At 38.4% G+C, this 13,401-nt stretch overlaps 1 protein-coding gene across 1 annotated transcript in view; it reads left to right on the top strand.

The window, feature by feature from the left end:
* The window catches only part of LONRF2 (LON peptidase N-terminal domain and ring finger 2), a 245,336-nt gene extending 240,629 nt beyond the window's left edge, over positions 1 to 4,707 (top strand). The window contains exon 12 of the mRNA XM_069204393.1: positions 1,078 to 4,707. Within this exon, the coding sequence (XP_069060494.1) occupies positions 1,078 to 1,236 (159 nt within the window). The 3' untranslated portion in view covers positions 1,237 to 4,707. The remainder of the gene's footprint in view (positions 1 to 1,077) is intronic.
* The last annotated feature ends 8,694 nt before the right edge of the window (positions 4,708 to 13,401 follow it).

Below are 13,401 nucleotides of genomic sequence, written 5' to 3'. Positions count from 1 at the left end.
GGTTCCTGTCGGCTCCCCATGCACCTGATTATTTCCCAGGATCCCAGTGTAGCTGGAGTGTCTCTCCTGTGCCTAACAGAGGAGTGGTGCGGCTTGGTGTCTTTTATGTACAGCAACTAGGGAGCCAGTAGGACTCGAACTTACTCTTGCTTTTCCGTGCTGTTTGCTTTGATTATGCATCCTCCATCCGTTCAATGCTAGGTGCAGAGCTTGCATTCATATAGCCACGAGAACTGCATTGTGCCCTCAATTTGTGTTACTGGTGAGACAGAAAGACTTTAGCTAAGTATAACTTACCTAAGTGAAACTTAAGTACAAAATCCTAGCAAACATAGCAGAATGAAGCTCTGGTTGTACTATGCATTGCCAAGAAATCATCATTTATATTTCTAAGAGCTTGTGAAGAATCAAATAGAGAGTCCTCTCGGGACCCCCACCCTACACATGCATCTTGCATCTGCTACCTTTAGGCTCGTTTGACTCCCTCGCTCTGCACCATTCCCTCCTACCTCTAGTAAAGGAATTAAGGTTAGTGCTCTGTCCTGGTTATTGAAACCAAGAATCTGAATTCCCTCTTGGACGTCAGTTAGGGGTAGCCAGAGTTGATGCTGTGCCTGTTACCACTGGCTTGGGCGCTTGGTACACCTGGCGCTGTCTGTGCAACCAGTGGTCTTGCAGGACATGAAGGCAGCGTCATGATAAAGAGTAAATGGGACTCTTTAAGCTTTGCTTTTTTCTATAGTTTTCTTATTTTGCTCTTCCCCTAGGCCTAGATCATCAGTAGCAGATAGGAGGCTGTCGAAAGGGCACAGATGGAAAAGGAGGTAAAACTATGACTTCATCAAGGCAGTGAAAGGGTCGACGATGTTACTTCGCTATCCCTAGTAGTTTAGAGAATTGACTTATTGAAAATTAAGGTTGTTTCTCTCCTCTCTCAAATCTTTGAAAGAATGTAAAGCTGCATGCTTACAGTGAATGTACAAATTGCCAGTTCTAAAATAATATATTGTGCAAAATAGCAGTTGATGTGTCCAGACTACTGGCCATGTTTTTAATTTGTTATTCTTTCTCCTGCAGAGCAACGCCAATGGTCCGGCGTGGTGTTGGTGGCTGTTGGCTGTGCTGCCCCTGGAGAGCAAGGCTCAGCTGACCATACTTGCAATGACATCGCTGAAAGAGCGTCTTTTGGCCATTCGACGGGTACTACTATTTGTAATGCGCAAAAGGCCTAGATAACAGAGGCTCGTTTGGAGAAGCAAAAAATGACCGAGATTTTTTCTGCACTGAGAAACACTTTCAAGACAAAATACCCATTTCGTTTTTATTTTTGTTCTCAGACCTGCCACGCAGCGATAATGAGCATCGTTCAAACTGGTTTCCTTTCACTTCCATTAGGATGTCGGTGATGGACCTGGGCCTTCATTTGTTCTGTTCTGTCGTACCCCACATACTTTTAGCACTGTGCCTACCTTCCCAAGGAAGCTGAAGCCACTGTGAAGTTTTAATTCATGTTTGGTTAGTCACAAATCGCAGAAAAGCCTCCGCTTATCTATAGTTGAAGTAGCTTCAAGCCCAGAGGAGAGAACATTAGCCTGTACCAGGGCGGAAATCGAATGTCGAATTGACATAAAAGCCCTTTAACATATCGTGAGGATGCTAACGGAAATTTTCCTTTGTATGGGTTCCTTTCAAGATGTGCACTATATTGTAATCCTTCTGGGCTAATAGTTACAGAATGTAGTAGCCCTTCTGCGTTCTGTATTGAGACCTCCTCCACCCAGCCTCTTTAAAGATTGTGCTGGAATTGTGGATGCCTCACGGGGAAACCTGCAGGCACACTTCCTGTAAGTTCTGCAGTTGACTACAGCAATTAGTACTGAAATGGAAACGCAAAAATTAATAAAGTCTGCAAACAATAGTTTTGTAGCCCGGGAATGCAAGTTTCAACCCGTGGTAGGCAGGGATAAGCTTGCAACCTTTAGTGGTTGATAAAAATTCAGAAGATCATAATTATGTAATAATGAAATGGTATACTTTATAAACTAATCTCATGCCCTGTAAAACAGTTGTGGATCTCTTTATCGTTCGCGGTATTTTATTTTGTTCTTTTGTGTGCATTTAGCAGGGTCCACCTATAGTTTGTACAACGTTGCCATTAATTGACACCCAGTAAAATGGCACTAAATTATATTTTTGTTATATATTTGCTTAAATTAAGGCTATGCATCTTTTCACATTTTATGACTAAAATTTATGTATTTTAAATGGGAATTTCTACAGCATACACATCACACAAGTCTCAAGTCCATAATGGTGACTTTTGCATCTAGAGTGATATTGAGCCTAAACGAGGCTGTGTCATATGTTTGACTAATGAAAAATTGATTATCTTAATTTGGAATTCCAGAATAAGGGGATGATTATGGTCAAGATCAAGTCATATGCCTCCTGTTCACAGAAGCATCTTAGATTAATGCCGAGCCAGGTCCAGTCAGTGATCATCACATTTAGCTTTAAAAAAAAAGAAAGGTTTGATTTTCTTCATGCAGCAAATATAGGGTACTTCCTATACATCTTAAATGTAGATTAAACCTTTCTAAATGTAAGTGGAACTGTGCTTGAAGAAAATTTGGTGCATCCTAAATTTAAACATGCCTCGGTCACCATTCAAAGCTAGATATTTTAGATGTGGTTAGAAAATCTTTTTCCCTGTTTCTTACTGTTGTGTACAAAGGAATTATGCAATGTATGTGGCTAGACTGTCAACATTAAATAGTGGATCTGCATAGTATGTATATAAAAGATTAAGGGGCCACTGTATGGTGGATGGATGCCGGACACTACTTTTTTTGCATCATGAATCTTTTTAGGGCATCAGGTTTAAGTACATGCTGAGCCTAGGCTCCATATTTTACTTACCAGTGGGCCCCAGCAACCCTTTCGCATCCTTATTAAGCTTAATACCCACCACCTTGTTGAGTCACTATTCAGGAAGACTAATCTTCTTCCAAGAGTAGAAAAATGGTGGGGTTGTACCCACCTAGTCTTCCGACAGCAAGTGGACTTGCATAGGGATGTTTAGGATTAGATCTGTATAATATCATGCTCTTAGAGCCCCGGTTGTAGAAAAAGTAGCTTAGAGTCTTCATCCTGTTAGACATTAGCTGATTTGAAAATGTAATACATTGCAAGGTTGCTGCACATTGTTGGTTTGACAACCCTGCTTTTTCTTAAGTGAGCGAGGTTTTCCAATTGATAATGAAAAGAAACAACTAAAGATTTCTTGCTCGGTGACTGCTCTACTTTTTACACTAAAGTTTCACAACAGATGAACGTTTGATCTTCCCAGTAACAGTTTGGATGAAAGCAAAGTTTAAAGGTGAGATTGCGAATCTTGCTTTAATGCATGTGCTTATATTTAGTTCCCCGTGAGACTAGAAATAACAGTATAGCAGTCTAAGTCCTAAACCATGTATTTCGATCCTTCAGACATTCATGAACCTCTGAAATGACCTTGCTTGGACTAGTATTGCTTAACAAGTGTAATCCCACTGAATTATATGGTAAGGCTGTCTTTGTCATAGATGGAGGAGTTCAGACACTTAGCCACAAAATGTAGTATGATTGGATACAGAGATGGCTCAAAAGTAAAACCGCTTCCTGCAGGCTTTCAGCACTCTTGAAGCAGATTCATGTGCTAGTACTGATGAACTGCAGACTAAACTGACGAGCTTCAAAATTAACTGTGATACAGTCTGGGCTCTTGCACAGTAATCTCCTTTCTCTAAAACAGATGTTTGATTTATACTCTGAGCTCTGGTGCAATTAGATGGTGATTAAGAGAAACATATGTGACTTGACCTGTGCAAGTCGAGTCCAAGAGGCTTACCCTTGGCTTGGGAGCCTGACATTTGTGTTTATCTGCTGAAATAGTCCACAGTCTGTCCCAGGGTGTCTGAAATCTGTGTCTCAATATTAAGCCCTTTCTATTGTTGTTGACTACAAAATGTTCATGAAGATTGTCACTTCTCTATCATGGTTGATTCACCACTAATAACGGCAATTATTTCAGCTCTGGGTATCCACTTGGTTATTGTCTGTCTGCCTAAGGTACTGCAGTAGGGGGTCCTATATATTGTCTCAGTCTGACATTTCTCCCCACCACAGGGATAGTGGTATGCGATTACACCTGGGTTTTCTCTAAAATGTGTTTGGATAGTTCCCAGCTCTGAATATGGTAGTGTAATCTGGACTTATTTGAAGACTGAGCCCCCCCACTACAGATCTTGTGTTTAGCAACAAAAGCCTTAAAATAAGCTTTTTGGTGAGACCCATGTTTCTTACACCCCCATGACTTAGGGAAGGAGACTTGGTGCTATAGCTTATCAAGGCAAGGAAAATTTGAAGGGCTTGCCACTTAAGTCAGACATGCTAGCTTAAGGTGGTATTAGACTTCCTGTGCCAACACGCATGATTCCATATTTGAACTGTTTATGTATTTCTATGTTCTGCGTCTGCTATTAAGGTCTGCGATGATTTGAATATTCAGTTGGGGTCCGACTAGCTATTGATATAAATTAGTTTGGGTCTCAAAAAATGAAGTAGTTGATACATTTATGAAAAAGCCTAATGAATTGGTGCAGTTCTTCCTTTTGGCAGTTATAGAGCTTGCTTCAAAGAGTCTAAAATAAAACTCCTGTATATCCATATGTAAATGTAAATCTCTCTTGTTTGTTGGTGCTGATTCACTTAAGAAACGTCAATGAAATGGCACAACCTTTAGTTGACAGTCACCATTGCAATAAACAAGGAATTAAACCTGTTTTTTCAAATTATAAGTTACAGTAAGCACCCAGCAACTCAGTACTCAGCAGTGCAGGGTGACCATTTGTATGTTTGCTTCCCTTTCAAAGAAATGTGAAAAGTAAAGGGCACAACCGAACTCAGTTATATTTTGGCTCCTGTACGTACTTTGGGCTTGCTCCCTGCAATCTGGAATCGGGCTGCAAGATGGTCTTTTGATACAAAAAGACTGATATTTTCCATTTACGCTTTTCACAAAACAAGGGCTTAGTGTGTAACATTCTTTAACAACTTCGTTTTTTTCCATACACATGAAAAAGTCTTCCTCCCTATAATGCGTTTCAGTACATAAGAGCTCTGCAAATACTTATTAAGGACTATTCTGCCTCCCTAAGAGGGAATATAGGTACTGAAAAGGACACTTCCCACTTAAACGCATTACCACAACATACTTGCTTCGACCGCTTTTTTGCTTCTTAACTCCTTGCATCTATGTAATAAACTGTCAACAGAAAATTAGATCCTTGCAACACCACGTGGTAATTCATTCAAATCACCTGTGAGAAATACAGTTGAAGATAGTAGTCCTCTCATATCAGAAAACATATTATGATCTGGAGCAGTTCTTTGCATTACAGCTAGGGAATGTCTTTGCCAGACTTTAAACACCCATGGACCAAGAGCTGGACTCTTCGCGTAATTTACCTGGTCTTAAAGGTGATATACTTGACATAGCAAAAAGTCCCAACTAATTGAATTGGTGAGCAAACCCAGAGATTTTAAGAGAATATTCACCTACATGCACCTCGTTGGATTAAGTGCAGTGTTGCACCTCTCGTGACCTTAAATATTTTAAAGAAATTATGAACTCGTGTATGTGGCATACACAACTGTCTGTCAGAGGATCCAATGTCTGGGAAAAGTAAAGGGCACAAAATGTACATTTTAGTTCAGTTTTTGGGACATGTGCTGTGTTGAAGTTCTATTTATAGAAAACTTGAAGGTTTGTTTATGGGTTTCAGTTTACAAATGTACAAAATTATAGTATGTTGTACGTTTGTAGGTACTTAAACCCTTGTAAAAAAAAACAACAAAAAAAAACAGTCCTCAGTAAGATTGTGTTTTTAAACTTCTCCTGTCTCCTTTTAATTTTAACTCATAATCTGTCTTAATATTAACCCCTTTGTTGTCATTGTGCATGACTTTTGCAAGGGCATCAGCTTTATCAAAGAAATAACGTTTACCACGTTGAAATCCCAGCAGTTGTTGAAGTACAACTGTGACTAAATTGGACCATACTCGAGGACCATATGTGTAATCTGACGATGAATTTCTTTAGGGTTTTTAGCTATAACCGGCCCGTGTAAATGTCACCGTTTTCGCTGAGTGCTGCTGATCATCTCTTTCGTGAAAGGAAGTGCTGGAATATCCCTCCCAAGTTTCATAGGGAACGCAGCCGCGGAATGGGGCTAAGGATTGTACTTTAGTTTTGAAATATTGCTCCTCTACACTAAAATGAGTTCAGTTTAAACAACAGTTGGGATTATCAAGCTACTATCGTTCTCTTTGAAGTTATTGTACATCCCGATACTATGAAGCTTCACTTTGTCGGACCAGAAAAAAAACAGTTCGGACACCACTCAATGCGCACAAGACATATTCCAAACTAACTAATGTATGCACTGATTAAACAAAATAACTCTCAGGGAGGACAACCCAGAAATTAAACACTTTTGACTGTGAAACGCATATAATGCAAGATACATGAAATGAAAATCATTGGTTTTAGTTATTCGAGTCATCCGTGAATGGAATGTTGTAAATTAGTCGGCTTCTTGGGCTTTGCTAGAGACCTCATTATTCAAATGCACTTTAGTTTTGAAGTGAAGTTTTTGGTGAAAAAGTGCCAGGAAGCCCAGTAAATGTTGTTCAGGGGAAGAACTCAGCAGAAAATAAAAAGTATTGTTGATGAGTTTAATTACTTTGATTAGGAGATTGTTCGTATTTTCATTGCACATTGTTAGCACTTAGCAATACAATAAGCTAGGTAGCTTTAGATTTGTGAATGCCCCATTTATCTCCTGACTAGGTTCTATGCAACAAGGAAATCTCACAATACTGTTCTGTAAATCTGTCTTCGAAGTGCTCTGAAGACTCTATTCAAGCAAATAGGAATGTAGTCGATTCAGAACACATTTAATCCAGAGAATCTCTGTTCATAGGCCCATTTCCAATTGTCCGTGAATTTGTGCCCAAAATGAACTAGATTGCAAGCATTCAATGTAACATCTTCTACCTCTGAAGCAATTAAAAATTAATAACCTGGTACCAGATTATCAAGCCACCTGTTTACCACTTCATGTTTTCATGGTGAACGAATATTGAATATTTGGCTTGAAATTGATTATTTAGCTCACAGAGTGTTCTGTCTCTCAGATTTCTTCAGCATTTTTAGAGAATCACCTTAGTCAAATTGTTCATCTGATTCTTTCGATGAAGGGCTTTGAGTCGCAAGGTCAATTTACAGCTCTACTGCTAAAATTTATGGTACTCCTTTTGTAATATATCTGGAGTGTCAAACTGTTGTGACACCTCGTTGTGTCACCAATGTCTTGTCAACCTTTCATTACCAGTTTATATATTGTAAATGTTTTTGTTTTGTCTATCCTACTCCCTTTGGCAGCAGCCCTAGTGCTATTGGATGGTACTGAACTAGGTTGCTTCATTAAAGGATTGTTTATTAGGGTGTAGATAAGCACATGTTGTCGAGTGAATCAGTTTTGTAGGGGCAGAAGGGAAACAATGCTTATATCCGACTCTTGTTTGAGCATATTCCCAAGCAGAACATTCTCCTTATGCTAAATTTTAAATAATGCCCTTTTACAACATAAATTGATGTAGTGTCCCTTTCCGATCACAGTAATCCACATGGTAGTGGCAGGGGAAGTGGATGGAGAGAAGATTGGTATTAATTGTGTGGGTCAGCTGCAGTTATCTTGGGAATTAATTTTACTAGCTCCTTTAGGGATGTTCTGCTAGCAAAAGACTTAGAGATTAAGGCATGACAAAGGGAGAAAAAATTGTGTGTTAAGGAGTGTTACGTTTTAAAATAACTACCAGACAAAGATTAACTGGATGTACATTTCTAAGGGTTATTTCATACTCTCTTCGCCTGTTAGTACTAAACAACAAATCTTGCTCCTTAGACCTTTCTGGACTGGCGTTTCTGTGCCAAAAAAGACAGTGCAGGTGAGCTATCTCCATTTTGCGTGGCCCTGGTTTTTCTCTGATAGCCCGTGAAGATAAGTGATGAATACCTTTAGGGTAGAACACACCTTTAGCATTTGCGATTGCATAGCACTTACATTATGGGGCAGTTTAACCCCTTCAGTTGTTGTTTTATCCTAATTTGGGAACACAGAATTGCTTCTGCTACCAATGACACTGTTTCCCAGTACACTTAAAAGCCAGAAACCTAGTGCTTATTAAAATTCTTGGTGGTTAAAGAAAACTAAAATGTGTTAACAAATAGCCTTTGTACCTGTGACAGGTGGATTTTGTAGAGCCTTAATTGTTAAATCGTGAAACGTTCATGACAATAAAAAAAACAAAAAAAACGGCAGGAACGTTCTTCCATTCCGATTATCTGAACAAGTGGAATGAAAATGCTTTGCATGACCGGTGGAGGAAAGTGTTCATAACCTGTTTATTTAAAAAAAAAAAAAAAATTGATTGTATCAGCGAAGGATCATCACCATCACTTCCATTCTTTAAGACAATTGAAGGCTAATTCATCGTGTCACAACCAGGATTGGCATTCTTGCTGTGTCTGCAATGCCAAATGTTACAAAAATGCTGCATTTATTTTCATGTACATTTGTAATCATTCAAAATGTGTATTTAATTTGTGATGTTTGGAATAAAATAAATCAAACAAATCTGTATGAATCTTATTAGGGTGTTCAGTTTATATGAAAGGTTTGTTTCAGGTCATCGCCCCATAACTCAAATCCAATACAACGTTAGTATGCTTATTATAAATTAATTTATAACACTGATTATAGTAAGTCTAATTTATGTGCATATGGTTTTCAGCGGAGAACAGACGATTAGCATGGTGATGTTACTCCTGCTGCAAACACTGCCAACAATTAATAAAAGATGCCACAGCTCCCCTTATTTCCATTTGTGGATAGGATGATTGATTTCCTAGAACAGATAAAAAAGGCTTCAGTTTTATACATCACCTGTCTTTCCATTGAGTTTGGACCACCATTAATTGGCTCGGTATGGGTAACAATTTCCACAGTTTCCTCTTCTTTCTGCATTCTAGGAGTTCTTAAAACCTTATTCGGTTGAGGCATTTGCCATTATTTTCTAATGGAACTTTTCCCTTCGAAAGATACCCATTCCTAGGTTTCAGTCCGTTCAAAGCACGTAGGAACTTCTATTTTATTGATTCCAGGCACGGTCTGGACCCTTGACTTCCTAAGCATATCCTTGCTGTAGTAACTCATAACAAGATCCTTTCAGTCATAAAATATCTCTGGGCATGTACAGCATCATGGAATACGTTACTCATGTATATATCAATCAATAATTGAAACGGTTAAAATTTGTTAACCGTAAAAGCACAGAAATCACAACGCATACAATGCATTTACAAAAAGCAAAAACACTAGCATCATAAACAAAACATGAAAGAAAAACAATTTGATAAAGATCAAAAAAGCAAGGAACTACACTTATCATCCAGCTGATTTTCAAAAGGACTCCAAAGCAAAGCACACAGCAATGCCTGACAACATTTGTAAATAAATCAATGCAGGTGTGCAACGTTTAAACCCATGAACCCTTAAACACCGATTTAAGTGTCTAAAGAAAAAAATATAATATTTACAAAAAATACGAAATGTAAAGGAGCCTGGGGTGCATTCTTACCACATGGACTGCAACAAATCAAATCTTTACTAAACTGACCCTTGAGGAAAGGGAGATGGCAGCAGGTAACGTCCAACCTAAATCTAAGGCTGTTTATCTATGAATAAGACTCCAAGGCCAATCAGTTGTTCAGAATAATATATTGCCTTAACAGCTTGGAAAGCTCAATTGCCTCTCTTAAGCTGTGCATTTATTTAAAAAAAAACAACAAAAAAAAAGTTGTCAGCAATTGTGATGTAGTTGGAGTGAAAAAATAAGGAGAGCTTACATAGCTCAGGTGAGATAGTTTTTAAATACTGGAACCAAGGAATTTTCAATCCCTTTGAGCAGTTCAGATAGGATAGTCTTCAATGACAATTTTAGTCAATTCAGTCAAACCTCAGATTAGTCCAGATCGAACACTAGAGCAAAGGGTGGGGGCAGTTTAATGAGATCCTCAACATGAAGAAGCTTCAATTCCTCCTGACAGAAATAAAAACTGTTCAGAGGAAAACCAAGAAGTCGTTGACAAAAACGATTTCCCCAAATTGAAGATTCCTTGTGGCACAATACCCCAATGTACCCAAGCCATAAGATAGAGATTTTTATATTTTATACATTTTTAACAATATTTGTAGCAAAGCTGAACAGAGCCCCTAACGACTCAGCATATTTTTTTCGTCCAAAACTGTGACAAGGCACCTCCAGCTAACAATCAAAAATAACCCTCAAATTTCAGAAATGATGCACTTTCTCAATTATTTTGTCTTTTAGAATTTGGTCCTGTATTTTTATCAAGGCCAAGAAACCATGATTTTGGTTTTGGAAAAATTGCTGTGCAACTTGAGACCCCCATAAAATCTTTGTCTAGCCCTCTTAAGACCATTAGAAGTGTCAGATAATAAGAGTATTGTGGGCGTACAGTAGAACAGGGATAGGTCTATGTTAAACAAATAGCATACCTTGCCCATTAGCTAAAAAAAAAATTAAGATTGTTAATATGTAAAATAGACATAATAGGCACAAGGAGGGTTGTATGGCATTAAAATGAATATCATTACAATGCATGCCTTTACTACGTGCCCATTACCAGGCATGTCTTTACCACGTATGCCTTTACAACAAGATTGTGTGTGTGTGTCTGTATAAATATATATATATATGTTCGATGGCATGTGTAGCTGCAGAAAACATAGGGCAACAATGACAATCCTAAATGAACATCCCTACAATTTCAGAAAGTATAATGTTTACTTATGGTGCTACTAACACTGACTACACATCTGTTGCCAATGTGTGTATGCTGGAAAATGTGTCAGGACCAGTATTATTGCTAAACAAGACCAAGTGAGGCACACATATGTAAACATATTGCAAATTACACAAATATTTGTTAGATTATAATGAAATACAATTCAAAAATCTTCGCAAGACAATACATCACTCAATATAAGATATGAAGTTCATTTAAACAACCTCATTCAACATAACATCCTATTTGTCCAGATTATTTATTCTGATCATTGATCCAAAGTATTGGTCAAAAAATAAAGATAGAGAAAAGTCCATAAAACAATGTACTCTCATATCAAGATCTTCATTATAACCCAAAGAGCAAAGTCACTAAGAAAAGACAAACATGTTTATCATATATACATATTAATCAACCAAACATCTTCAAAGTGCTATAGACAGCACAGTCTTCCTCTAATAGTGTATATTTATTATGTCAAAAACCTCAAAATTAAGCATATCCAGAAACTTATAATACACTACATATATATTTATCCAAACAAATCACAAACCACACAATTCTCAATTCTAATGAATAGTGTTGTACCCGACCATCAGCCAACCATTCTGCTGCAAGACATGTCGGTTTGTTATTGCTATAATCTTTTTCAGTATGCCACTCAAAGAGTTACATGTGCTGATATGTAACCCTACATTCTAAAATGACCTCAATGTTCTGCTAGAACAAGCAGTACAATCTCTATTCCTAAAAGGAGCAATAGAAAAGGTTCCCATATCACAACAAGGAACAGGAGTACACTCACTATTTTTCATTATACCAAAAGAGATGGTACTCTTAGACCCCTCCTAGATCTCAGACCTCTAAATCTATACATCCTGTCAGAATACTTTCACATGGTCACTCAACAGGATGTAATTCCCCTACTACAAAAACACAATTACATGACTGCTTTAGATCTCAAAGATGCTTATTTCCATATTCCCATATATCCAGCTCACAGCAAATACCTAAGATTTGTGATAGCGGGCAAACACTATCAATTCAAAGTACTTCCCTTCAGCATAACAGCTCCAAGGATTTTCACAAAATGTCTCTCTGTAGTAGCAGCTCACCTTCAAAACAACACATATGTGTATTCCCTTATCTAGACAATTGGCTAATAAAATCAAGCAATATTCTCCAGTGCCAACAACACTCACAATAGATACCCTACACACATTAGGGTTCACAATCAATTACCAAAAATCTCATCTTCAACCAGCACAGGATCAACCTTACCTAGGTGCAATTCTCAATACTCAAAAAGCATTATCCTACCCAAATCCACAAAGGATACAGGCTTTTCAAATCCTCATATCACAAATGCAGCCCAATCAGAATTACACAGTACGATTTATCATGAAACTATTGGGAATGATGGCATCATGCATAGCAATAATACCGCATGCAAGACTAAACATGAGACTACTGCAACAGTGTCTCTTACAACAATGGTCTCAAGCACAGGGTTAATTACAGATCTAGTGTTGTTAGACCGCCAAATTTACACATCTTTGCAATTGTGGAATCACAACAACTTAATAAAAGGGCAGTCATTTATGGACCCTGTGCCTCACACCATAATAACAACAGATGCGTCAATGACAGGTTGGGGCGCTCATCTCAATAACCTAACCATACAAGGGGAGTGGAAGGCAAGGCAATTGACTTATCACATAAACCATTTAGAATTGTTAGCTGTGTTCCTGGCCCTAAAAGCTTGTCAATCTCAGATCAGGCACTGTATCATCTGAAAAAACGGGGGAACACACTCATCCCAATTGTCCCTTCTAGCCCATACAATATGGAAATGGGCAGTTCACAATCAGATTTACTTGCTAGCGGAATATATTCCAGGGATACACAACCACTTAGCAGACCTACTAAGCAGGACGCAGCAACAAATACACAAATGGGAAATTCACTCACAAGTACTTCAACAGTACTTTCAAATGTGGGGAACACCAGACATAGACCTTTTCGCAACAAGTGAAAACGCAAAATGCCGAAACTTCGCATCCAGACACCCACACCCTCTGTCCACGGGCAATGCACTATGGATCAACTGGTAAGGGATATTTGCTTACGCTTTTTTCCCCCTCTCCCATTAATTCCATTTTTGGTTAACAAACTGCGTCACACCTCTCTTACCATGATACTCCTAGCTCCCACGTGGGCACGCCAACACAGGGACACAACACTTCTGGTTATGTCAGTAGTACCCCATCACAAACTTCCAAACAGACCAGATCTGTTAACACAGTACAGCGGTCAAATCAGGCATCCCAACCCCAGTGTACACAACTTAACAATTTGGCTCCTGAAGTGATAGTTTACAACTTCCTTTAGAATGTTTGGAAGTTCTAAAGCAAGCATGCAAACCA

The sequence above is a fragment of the Pleurodeles waltl genome, chromosome 8 (genome assembly GCF_031143425.1).
Source record: "Pleurodeles waltl isolate 20211129_DDA chromosome 8, aPleWal1.hap1.20221129, whole genome shotgun sequence".
Taxonomy (NCBI): domain Eukaryota; kingdom Metazoa; phylum Chordata; class Amphibia; order Caudata; family Salamandridae; genus Pleurodeles; species Pleurodeles waltl.
The sequence above is the reverse complement of the archived record's forward strand: the minus strand, read 5'-3'. Positions and strand labels throughout refer to the sequence as shown.